The following is a 13,279-nucleotide window of genomic DNA, read 5'->3' as shown; positions in this document are numbered from 1 at the left end:
TTGTTATTATTATTATTATTATTATTATTCCTGGTTGAATCCTTCCGCCATCTTTGTCGGCCAGGCCAAAGCTCGCTGAGTTTCTCGGGCAGCAGCTACATGAAGTACAAAGTGACGGCGGGCGACCAGAGCGGCGAGATGAGGCTGAGCCTGAGGGTCCGCACGCTGCAGACCAGGGGGGTCATCATGTTCGCCAGGGTCAACCCCTGCACCATGTTGAAGGTAGGGAGGACATTTTTGACCCGAGCGCCGCCGGTCCTCACCAGCGTGTTCCAGATCGAAGGAGGGCGCCTGTGGTTCCAGCTGGACTGCGACAACACGCTCGGCATCATGGGAATCTCCGGCAGGCAGATCGACGACGGCCTCTGGCACGCCGTCGCCTTGGAGCTGACGGGGAATTACACCCTCCTCTCGCTGGACGACAGCTACGTGGAGCGCCGGCGCGCAGCCACGGCGCCGGCGCGACTCTGGCCCGTGGCGCCGGAGTCCTCCTTCTTCTTCGGGGCGCAGGTGAGGCCCCAAGCCGGCGAGGCGGCGCCCGGCGTCCAAGATGGCTTCCAGGGCTGCCTGAGCTCGCTGATGCTCAACGGGAGGGAGCTTCCTCTCCAGAACAAGCGCAGCCGCTACGCGCAGATCGCCGGGCTGAGCGAGGTGAAGGCGGGCTGCGTCCTCCACCCGGACCCCTGCGTCAGCACGCCCTGCCTCAACGGGGCCGTGTGCGGCGCTCTGCCTAACGGAGGTGGGTCCGGCTGAGTGCCGTTCTTTGGGCGCCATGTCTGAACTCCGCATGTCTCCCTCCCAGCTTTCGCCTGCACCTGCAGCTCCGGCTTCACCGGGGGGCGCTGTGAGCTCCGAGTGACGCCCTGCAGCACCCGTCCTTGTCAGAACGGGGGCGACTGCCAGGCCGTGGGCGGCGGCTTCGTCTGCAGCTGTCCGCCGGGACTCGGCGGTCTCACGTAAGATAAAAAACAGCTTTTTGCTCCTCATTGAGTGCGTAGGCGGGGTTTGTTTACGCCAGGGGTGTCCAAACTTTTTCCACTGAGGGCCGCACACGGAAAAATGTAAGCATGCGGCGGCCATTTTGATATTTTTCATTTTCAAACCATAACAAAATATATGGATTTTTTTTTTAAACTTTTCGGGCTCCCGGGGACCATCAAGGGTCTCAGTTAGGGATGTCCGATAATGGCTTTTTGCCGAAATCCGATATTGTCCAACTCTTTAATTACCGATACCGATATCAACCGATACCGATATCAACCGATACCGATATCAACTGATATATACAGTCGTGGAATTAACACATTATTATGCCTAATTTGGACAACCAGGTATGGTGAAGATAAGGTACTTTTTAAAAATAATAATAAAATAAGATAACTAAATTAAAAACATTTTCTTGAATAAAAAAGAAAGTACAACAATATAAAAACAGTTACATAGAAACTAGTAATGAATGAGAATGAGTCAAATGAAGTGTTAAAGGTTAGTACTATTAGTGGAGCAGCAGCACGCACAATCATGTGTGCTTACGGACTGTATCCCTTGCAGACTGTATTGATATATATTGATATATAATGTAGGAAGCAGAATATTGATAACAGAAAGAAATGGGGGGAGGGAGGTTTTTTGGGTTGGTGCACTAATTGTAAGTGTATCTTGTGTTTTTATGTTGATTTTATAAAAACAAAAAAAAACAAAAAAATTTAAAAAAAAACCCCGATACAGATAATAAAAAAACCGATACCGATAATTTCCAATATTACATTTAACGATAATAGCAGGCCGATATTATCGGACATCCCTACAATATATACATTATATATCAATATATATCAATACAGTCTGCAGGGATACAGTCCGTAAGCACACATGATTGTATTTATTTATGAAAAAAAATAAAAAAATGAAAAATAAAATAAAAAAATTTAATTTTCAACCGTTGACTGGTCCGCAGTTACAAAAAGGTTGGGGACCACTGCTCTAAAATATCAATAATGCAGGACACCATTGATTTTAATTAGGGATGTCCGATAATGGCTTTTTGCCGATATCCGATATTGTCCAACTCTTTAATTACCGATACCGATATCAACCGATACAGTTATCAACCGATATATGCAGTCGTGGAATTAACACATTATTATGCCTAATTTGGACAACCAGGTATGGTGAAGATAAGGTACTTTTTAAAAAAAATTATAAAATAAGATAAATAAATTAAAAACATTTTCTTGAATAAAAAAGAAAGTACAACAATATAAAAACAGTTACATAGAAACTAGTAATGAATGAAAATGAGTCAAATGAAGTGTTAAAGGTTAGTACTATTAGTGGAGCAGCAGCACGCACAATCATGTGTGCTTACGGACTGTATCCCTTGCAGACTGTATTGATATATATTGATATAGATAGATGGATAGATAGTACTTTATTGTTTATATTGTTTATTATTATATAATGTAGGAACCAGAATATTGATAACAGAAAGAAATGGGGGGAGGGAGGGTGTATCTTGTGTTTTTTATGTTGATTTAATTAAAAAAAAAAAAAAAAAAAAACCCCAAAAAAACGATACAGATAATAAAAAAAAACCGATACCGATAATTTCCGATATTACATTTTAACGCATTTATCAGCCGATAATATCGACATCCCTAGTCTCAGTCATTAAAACGTTAAAAATAAGTCAAATTATTATTATTATTTTTTATTTAACGCTTACAGTAAATCTCTATATCAACTTCAGGTTGATAAAAAGTTAAAGAAAAAGAAAAAGGTTTTATGCCTTTTCTGTCAAGGACAACTTTGTTTTTTTATAGCAAAACTGGAAATATGCAGTATTTAGTAATTAGAGCTCTAAAACAGTGGTGCCCAACCACCGGGCAAGAAATTAAAAAAAATATATATATATATATATATTTTTTATTTTTTTTTTTTTTTTTATTAAATCAACATAAAAAACACAATATATACATTGTATATCAATATTATGGATGTCCGATAATATCGGCCTGCCGATATTATCGGCCGATAAATGCGTAAAAATGTAATATCGGAAATTATCGGTATCGGTTTTTTTATTATCGGTATCGTTTGTTTTTTTTGTTTTTTTTTAAATTAAATCAACATAAAAAACACAAGATACACTTACAATTAATGCACCAACCCAAAAAACCTCCCTCCCCCCATTTCTTTCTGTTATTAATATTCTGCTTCCTACATTATATATCAATATATATCAATACAGTCTGCAAGGGATACAGTCCGTAAGCACACATGATTGTGCGTGCTGCTGCTCCACTAATAGTACTAACCTTTAACACTTCATTTGACTCATTTTCATTCATTACTAGTTTCTATGTAACTGTTTTTATATTGGTTTACTTTCTTTTTTGTTCAAGAAAATGTTTTTAATTTATTTATCTTATTTTATTTTATAATTTTTTTTAAAAAGTACCTTATCTTCAACATACCTGGTTGTCCAAATTAGGCATAATAATGTGTTAATTCCACGACTATATATATCGGTTGATATCGGTATCGGTTGATATCGGTATCTGTAATTAAAGAGTTGGACAATATCGGAATATCGGATATCGGCAAAAAGCCATTATCGGACATCCCTAGTCAATATATATCAATACAGTCTGCAGGGATACAGTCCGTAAGCACACATGATTGTATTTCTTTATGAAAAAAAATTAAAAAAAATAAAAAATAAAAAAAATAAAAATAAATTATGTCTTGTGCAGGACAAATTTTCAACCGTTGACTGGTCCGCAGCTACCAAAAGGTTGGGGACCACTGCTCTAAAAGATCAATAATGCAGGACACCATTGATTTTAATTAGGGATGTCCGATAATGGCTTTTTGCCGATATCCGATATTCCGATATTGTCCAACTCTTTAATTACAGATACCGATATCAACCGATATATGCAGTCGTGGAATTAACACATTATTATGCCTAATTTGGACAACCAGGTATGGTGAAGATAAGGTACTTTTTAAAAATAATAATAAAATAAGATAACTAAATTAAAAACATTTTCTTGAATAAAAAAGAAAGTAAAACAATATAAAAACAGTTACATAGAAACTAGTAATGAATGAAAATGAGTCAAATGAAGTGTTAAAGGTTAGTACTATTAGTGGAGCAGCAGCACGCACAATCATGTGTGCTTACGGACTGTATCCCTTGCAGACTGTATTGATACATATTGATATATAATGTAGGAAGCAGAATATTGATAACAGAAAGAAACAACCCTTTTGTGTGAATGAGTGTAAATGGGGGAGGGAGGTTTTTTGGGTTGGTGCACTAATTGTAAGTGTATCTTGTGTTTTTATGTTGATTTAATTAAAAAACAACAAAAAAACAACAAACAAAAAAAACGATACAGGTAATAAAAAAAACGATACCGATAATTTCCGATATTACATTTTAACGCATTTATCGGCCGATAACAGCAGGCCAATATTATCGGACATCCCTACAATATATACATTATGTATCAATATATATCAATACAGTCTGCAGGGATACAGTCCGTAAGCACACATGATTGTATTTCTTTATGAAAAAAAAATAGAAAAAAATAAAATAAAATAAAAAAATTAATTAATTGTAAGTGTATCTTGTGTTTTTTATGTTGATTTAATAAAAATAAAATAAAAAAACCGATACCGATAATAAAAAAACCGATACCGATCATTTCCGATATTACATTTTAACGCATATATCGGCCGATAATATCGGCAGGCCGATATTATCGGACATCTCTAATTTTAATATTTTTGAGAAATCAGTGAAAATATTAATCAAATCCCACTAAATATATTTGGGATCCGAAAGGTGCCCCACTCATAAATTGATACATTTTTATTAGTTTTTTTTTAAAACTTTCAACACTTAAGTTACGAGATCAACTTCAGATATATCTGTCCATTTGACGTATGAACTGTTATTTTGTTTCTTTCTATGTTCTTTTGTCAAAGAAATCTTTGATGTTTCTATATGGCAACCACACAATATATGCAATATTTTTTCCCACATAAAACATTTTAAAGTGACATTTTTGAAGTAATTGGAGTGATAATTCATTATAACATAGATTTTTATTTATTAGTCTTTTTTTTTTTTTGGAGCAATGGCAAAAAAAAAAAAGAAAAATAAAGAAAGACAAAAGAATAAAAAACAGCCTGCACGGCAGCTTTGTGTCAACATTGCAACTTTTTCTCGTTAGATTTCACCTCATTTCACTTTTTTAAATGTTTTTTGTTATTTTTGCAATACTATCAATTTTGCAATTTTTTGCAGAATGTGTGGCGGGCCTAGTGTGCTAGAATTAGTGTGCTATTAGTGTGCTAGAATTAGTGTGCTAGAATTCTAACGTTAGCATGCTAATTACCATGTTTCAACTTGTGTGACGAAGGTGTTTGGCTGTAAAATTGGCTAAAAATGTTAGCATGCTAGAATGATGACAGAATGTGTCAGGTACTATGAAGCCTATGCATGTAAAATTTACTAATAGAAGAAACGTTAGCTTGCTAACAGTTAGCATGTTAACAGTTAGCATGTAACAAGTACCAAGTTAGGTGTTTGACTGTAACAATAGCAAAAAAAAAAGTTAGCATGCTAATGTTAGTGTGCTAGAACGCTAACGTAAGCATGCAAACAGTTAACATGTGTCAACTTATATGACTCTGAGGTGTTTGGCCGCAAAATTGGCAAAAAAATGTTAGCACGCTAATGTTAGCATGCTAGAATGCTAACATTAGCATGCTAACAATTAATGTGTCGAGTACCAAGTTGTGTGACTCTGAAGTGTTTCGCTTTAAATTTGGCTTAAAAAAAAGTTGTATTTTGTCCATATCGTAACGTTAGCGTGCTAACAGCTAGCATGTGTCACATACCAAGTCATATGACTCCGAGGCGTTCGGCTGAAAAAGTCAGCATGCTAATGTGATCTGAGCCTGAGCCAATCAGAGGCCACGATACTGAACAGCGCTGTCTGGTTGTTTTGATCTCGTCTCGTGACCAATACTCCTGTTTTGTAGGTATTTTTACTTCATACAGCCATTTTTATCCTTGAAAATGCTTAATTTGGGGCACATTTACGTAGAATAGGCTTTGTTGTCGATAACACAGAGCTGAGATTTAGATGTCATGTTTAGTTTTCCATGTTGCATCAGCTCATGTTGTTGTTGTTGCACACATCAGCCACTAGAGGGCAGCACACCCCTTTGTCCTGGAAATGATGTCCCTTCCGTCAATTAGCACTAACTATGAAGTACATGACGATAATACACAGTATTTGTAGATAATATGAATATTTGAGAGCATTAAAAATGGACTTAATATGGAAGTTAATACAATGTTGTTGTTTTTCCCCCATCAGGCGGCTGCAGATTGAATAATAAACAGGCGGAAACGCTCGCTCAGCAAATATTACCCGGCGTGATTGCATTGAAATGCGTGCGGGATAAAAAGCAATAATGCACGCCATTTCTATAGTGGTCATAATAACGCAGGACAAGACAGGAAATGAACACACTTGTCGTTAAGGCTGAAAACTCTTTTAATGTCAGAGTGGCAATAATAATAATAATAATGATAATAGCGGGGATTGGAAGTCAAATACGTGTCTTCCCCCGCAGGTGTGACCAGGACGTGGACGAGTGTGAGCAGGCCGAGTGTCGCCACGGCGGCGAATGCGTCAACACGCCGGGGTCCTTCTACTGCAACTGCACGCCTGGGTTCGAGGGACGGCTCTGCGGCGACGACGACGACGACGCAGGCGGCGACACGCAGGTCATCATAATGTATATTTAATAAGTCTACACCAGGGGTCACCAACGCGGTGCCCGCGGGCACCAGGTAGCCCGTAAGGACCAGATGAGTAGCCCGCCGGCCTGTTCTAAAAAATAGCTCAAATAGCAGCACTTACCAGTGAGCTGCCTCTATTTTTTAAATTGTATTTATTTACTAGCAAGCTGGTCTCGCTTTGCCCGACATTTTTCATTCTAAGAGAGACAAAACTCAAATAGAATTTGAAAATCCAAGAAAATATTTGAAAGACTCGGTCTTCACTTGTTTAAATAAATTCATTCATTTTTTTTACTTTGCTTTGCCCGACATTTTTAATTCTAAGAGAGACAAAACTCAAATAGAATTTGAAAATCCAAGAAAATATTTGAAAGACTTGGTCTTCACTTGTTTAAATAAATTCATTCATTTTTTTACTTTGCTTTGCCCGACATTTTTAATTCTAAGAGAGACAAAACTCAAATAGAATTTGAAAATCCAAGAAAATATTTGAAAGACTTGGTCTTCACTTGTTTAAATAAATTCATTCATTTTTTTACTTTGCTTTGCCCAACATTTTTAATTCTAAGAGAGACAAAACTCAAATAGAATTTGAAAATCCAAGAAAATATTTGAAAGACTTGGTCTTCACTTGTTTAAATAAATTCATTCATTTTTTTTACTTTGCTTTGCCCGACATTTTTAATTCTAAGAGAGACAAAACTCAAATAGAATTTGAAAATCCAAGATAATATTTGAAAGACTTGGTCTTCACTTGTTTAAATAAATTCATTATTTTTTTACTTTGCTTTGCCCGACATTTTTAATTCTAAGAGAGACAAAACTCAAATAGAATTTCAAAATCCAAGAAAATATTTGAAAGACTTGGTCTTCACTTGTTTAAATAAATTCATTCATTTTTTTACTTTGCTTTGCCCAACATTTTTAATTCTAAGAGAGACAAAACTCAAAGAGAATTTGAAAATCCAAGAAAATATTTGAAAGACTTGGTCTTCACTTGTTTAAATAAATTCATTCATTTTTTTACTTTGCTTTGCCCAACATTTTTCATTCTAAGAGAGACAAAACTCAAATAGAATTTGAAAATCCAAGAAAATATTTGAAAGACTTGGTCTTCACTTGTTTAAATAAATTCATTCATTTTTTTTACTTTGCTTTGCCCGACATTTTTAATTCTAAGAGAGACAAAACTCAAATAGAATTTGAAAATCCAAGAAAATATTTGAAAGACTTGGTCTTCACTTGTTTAAATAAATTCATTCATTTTTTTACTTTGCTTTGCCCAACATTTTTCATTCTAAGAGAGACAAAACTCAAATAGAATTTATTGTTTTACTCTGCTTCTTATAACTTTCAGAAAGACAAATTTAGAGAAAAAATACAACCTTAAAAATGATTTGAGGATTTTTAAACACATATACCTTTTTACCTTTTAAATTCCTTCCTCTTCTTTCCCGACAATTTAAATCAATGTTCAAGTAAATGTATTTTTTTTATTGTAAAGAATAATAAATAAATTGTAATTTAATTCTTCATTTTAGCTTCTGTTTTTTCAACGAAGAATATTTGTGAAATATTTCTTCAAACTTATTATGATTAAAATTCAAAAAAATTATTCTGGCAAATCTAGAAAATCTGTAGAATCAAATTTAAATCTTATTTCAAAGTCTTTTGAATTTCTTTTAAAATTTTTGTTCTGGAAAATCTAGAAGAAATAATGATTTGTCTTTGTTAGAAATATAGCTTGGTCCAATTTGTTATATATTCTAACAAAGTGTAGATTGGATTTTAACCTATTTAAAACATGTCATCAAAATTCTAAAATTAATCTTAATCAGGAAAAATTACTAATGATGTTCTATAAATTATTTTTTTAAGTTTTTGTCTTCTTTTTTTCGGTTGAATTTAGAATTTTAAAAATTCGAAATTGAAGATAAACTATGTTTCAAAATTTAATTGTCATTTTTTTTGTGTTTTCTCCTCTTTTAAACCGTTCAATTAAGTGTAAATATCATTAATTATTAATAATAACATAGATTTAAAGGTAAATTGAGCAAATTGGCTATTTCTGGCAATTTATTGAAGTGTGTATCAAACTGGTAGCCCTTCGCATTAATCACTACCCAAGAAGTAGCTCTTGCTTTCAAAAAGGTTGCTGACCCCTGGTCTACACCAATATCACACACCGTCTTTGTCCACACACTCCATGTGATCACGGTCATTCTTCACACCGCAAAACATTACCAGGACGTTGAAAATGATGTCATGTCAGGTGACTGCAAACTTGACACCTCATTGGCTGCTTCTGAGACTGGGTCGATTGCTTCGGTGGGTCTTGACTTTTAAAGCAACAAATATTTTCTGCACAATGTTTTTACACTGAATTTTAACACACTGAACTTATTTAAACATAATTTTTTTTACAATTAATTTTTCTTACACAAACACAGAATTTCTACACACTGAACATTTTTTAACACTGAATTTTTTTACACTGATTTTTCACACTTAATTTTTTTTACACTGAATTTTCATACAATGATTTTTGAACACAGATTTTTTTTTTACTATGAATTTTTATACAATTCATTTTTACACTGAATTTTTACACATTGAACTATTTTTTTACACTTAATTTTTACACCCTCAACATTTTTAACACTGAAATTTTATAAAATTATTTTATTTTATTTTTTACACATTTTTTTTACACTGAATTTCTATGCACTGAACTCTTTTTACACTTAATTTTTACATCATGAACATTTTTACACTGAAATTTTATAAAATAATTGTATTATTTTTTTCCCCCTTTTTTTCCACACTGAATTTCTATGCACTGAACTCTTTTTACACTGAATTTTTACACATAATTTTTTATACAATTAATTTTTACACTGAATTATTACACATTGAACTATTTTTTACACTTAATTTTTACACCCTGAACATTTTTAACACTGAAATTTTATACAATTATTTTATTGATTTTTTTACACATTTTTTTTCACACTGAATTTCTATGCACTGAACTCTTTTTACACTGAATTTTTTTTACGGTAAATTTTTACAAACTGAACTTTTACACTGAATTTTTACACACTGGACATTTTTTAACACTGAATTTTTTAAACAGTAATTTCTTTTTACACTGAATTTTTACACATTGAACTATTTTTTACACTTAATTTTTTTACACCGAATTTTTACACATTGAACATTTTCTAACACTGATTTTTTTTAAACTAATTTCTTTTTACACTGAATTTTTATACATGAATATTTGTTTTCACATTTTTTTCCACACTGAATTTCTATGCACTGAACTCTTTTTACACTGAATTTTTAGACATAATTTTTTTTACGGTAAATTTTTATACACTGAATTTTCATACAGTGATTTTTAAACACTGGTTGTTGTTTTTTTTACTATGAATTTTTATACAATGAATTTTTACACATTGAACTATTTTTTACACTTAATTTTTACACCCTGAACATTTTTAACACTGAAATTTTATACAATTATTTTATTAATTTTTGTACACATTTTTTTTCACACTGAATTTCTATGCACTGAACTCTTTTTACACTGAATTTTTTTTACGGTAAATTTTTACAAACTGAACTTTTACACTGAATTTTTACACACTGGACATTTTTTAACACTGAATTTTTTAAACAGTAATTTTCTTTTTACACTGAATTTTTACACATTGAACTATTTTTTACACTTAATTTTTTTACACCGAATTTTTACACATTGAACATTTTTTAACACAGAATTTTTTTAAACTAATTTCTTTTTACACATGAATATTTTTTTCACATTTTTTTTCCACACTCAATTTCTTTGCACTGAACTCTTTTTACACACGGACATTTTTAAACATTGCATTTTTATACACTGATTTTTACACATTTTTTTACACTGAATTTTTACACAACATTTTTATACACTGAATTTCTGTACGCTGAACTTTTCTTTTTTTTTTTTTACACTAAAGTTTTTTTACACTGGATTTTGAAACACTGAATTTTTTACACAAAATTTTTATACACAAACATTTTAAACACTGAATTTTTAAACACAACATTTTTAAGCACTTCATTTTTTTTAAACTGAACTTTTGTTTTACAATGATTTTTTTTTACACAGACTTTTTCCCACGGAATTTTAAAACACTATTTTAAGCAAACACAATTCTGCTCACTAATTTTTACTCAATGAAATGGTCAGCATGATTTGAAAAATCAGTTGACAATATTCAAACTCTAAACAAAAAACGACTATTTATTATTTGCTTATTATGTATTTTTTCAATTCAAGCAAAGGAATCAGGCGCAAACTATCTTTCACAAAGGGTTACTGCAATGCATGCTGGGATTCGTGCAGTGGTGCCTCTAGCTTCAATGGCTGGATCTGCCTTTTAATCCAAAACATTGAGAATGTGAAGCAATAGCTAATAAATAAATATGTAAATACCAAATAATGTCAATGTCAAACATTAATACAGGAGTAAAAGAGAAAGGAGGCCATAAATAGTACCTGACAATGTTATTTTGTGCACATTCAGCTCGCTACTAATTGGAGCGTGCTCAGTAAAGCTGTTGAGAATTGGGAGAACTGGAGGCCGCCTCCCTCCCTCCCTCCCTCGGCTCGCTCGCCCCTCCCGACTGTGTGCATAACACCACAGCAGCAGTAATGGCAGAAACGCTCATTTCCATTTCAACTTGTCACACTCCATGACTTTTGTTTGGCACTTTAGGCCCGCAATTAATGATGCATTTTGTTTAGGGGCCGTTTTATTCCCACAAACAAAGACGAGGCTGGCTTTATGTGTGGAAAAACGTCAGTTAAAATACTCCTGGAAGGGACTTCTTGCCGCTTCAAAGATTGTTGAAGACACGCCCACATGGTCTTCATTCAGGAATAAAACACAGTGGTGGTCAAGAGATGCACTTGCAAAGATAATAACGCTAATATTGAAATGCGACGATCTGTGTCGGCCCATTTCCGTGAAAATGTCGGTTATCAACCCGCGACCCCAAAAGGGACAAGAAAATGGATGGATGGAAGTCGGTTATCAACCAACCAAACAAGAAGGCATGCAAATCGCTAAACTAGTCGTTAAACTAGACGAAATAAGTGCTTTGTAAAGTTAAAAAAGTAAATGTATGGAGGTACATTTTTTTTACATTGAATTTTAATATACACATTTTTTTACACACTGAATTTTTTAACACTGATTTTTTATAAATGTAATTTTTATACGTTTAATTTTTTAACAATTAATTTTTAAACACTGAATTTTTTAACATTCAATTTTTAAACAGTCTTGTTAAACACTGAATTTTTAAACACTGAATTTTTCAGCACTGAATTTTTAAACACCGATTTTTTAAACATTGAATTTTTCGACACTGAGTTTTTAGACACTGAATTTTTTTAACACTGAATCCTTATACACTGAATTTTAAAAACAATTACACACTGAATTTTTAGTCCTTATACACTGAAACCTTATACATTTAATTTTTAAACACATCATTTTTAAACATTGATTTTTTACACACTGAATTTTTACACACTGAATTTTTCAACATTTTTTACACAGATTTTTTATACATTAAATTTTTAAAGACTGCATTTTCTTACACTCAATCTTTAAAGACTAACATTTTCAGTACTGAATTTTTTAAACATTAAATTTTTTGACACTGAGTTTTTAGACACTGGATTTTTAATCACAGATTTTTTATACATTGAATTTTGATACATTGAATTATTAAACACTGAATTTTCTTCCACTGAATCTTTAAACACTGAAATTTTCAGCACTGAATTCTCAGCACTGTATTTTTTACCACTCAATTTTTTTAACATTGAATTTTTAGACACTAATCTTGTTAAACACTGAATTTTAAAAACTGAATTTTTCAGCACTGTATTTTTTAACACTTGAATTTTCTTACAATTATTTTTTAAACACCAACATTTTTACACACAACATTTTTATACAATGAATTTTAATATGCACATTTTTTTTTAAGCACTGAATTTTACACACTGAATTTTTTAACACTGATTTTTTATAAATGTAATATTTATACGTTTAATTTTTTAACAATTAATTTTTAAACACTGAATTTTTTAACATTCAATTTTTAAACAGTCTTGTTAAACGCTGAATTTTTTAAACACTGATTTTTTAAACATTGAATTATTTTTAGACACTGATTTTTTTAACACTGAATCCTTAAACACTGAATTAAAAAAAAAATGACACACTGAATTTTAGTCCTTATACACTGAAACCTTATACATTTAATTTTCAAACACATAATTTTTTAAACATTGATTTTTTTACACACTGAATTTTTCAAACAATTTTTTACACAGATTTTTTATACATTAAATTTTTTAAAGACTGCATTTTCTTACAC

At 32.7% G+C, this 13,279-nt stretch overlaps 1 protein-coding gene across 1 annotated transcript in view; it reads left to right on the top strand.

Annotated features, from left to right (window-relative positions):
- The window catches only part of LOC133649515 (protocadherin Fat 3-like), a 106,277-nt gene that overhangs the window by 25,094 nt on the left and 67,904 nt on the right, over positions 1-13,279 (top strand). Inside the window, exons 12-15 of the mRNA XM_062046103.1 lie at positions 65-222; positions 277-739; positions 803-956; positions 6,664-6,817. Coding sequence (XP_061902087.1) covers positions 65-222; positions 277-739; positions 803-956; positions 6,664-6,817 — 929 coding nt within the window. The remainder of the gene's footprint in view (positions 1-64; positions 223-276; positions 740-802; positions 957-6,663; positions 6,818-13,279) is intronic.

Source organism: Entelurus aequoreus, linkage group LG05, assembly GCF_033978785.1.
Source record: "Entelurus aequoreus isolate RoL-2023_Sb linkage group LG05, RoL_Eaeq_v1.1, whole genome shotgun sequence".
In the NCBI taxonomy this organism is placed as follows: Eukaryota; Metazoa; Chordata; class Actinopteri; order Syngnathiformes; family Syngnathidae; genus Entelurus; species Entelurus aequoreus.
The sequence above is the reverse complement of the archived record's forward strand: the minus strand, read 5'-3'. Positions and strand labels throughout refer to the sequence as shown.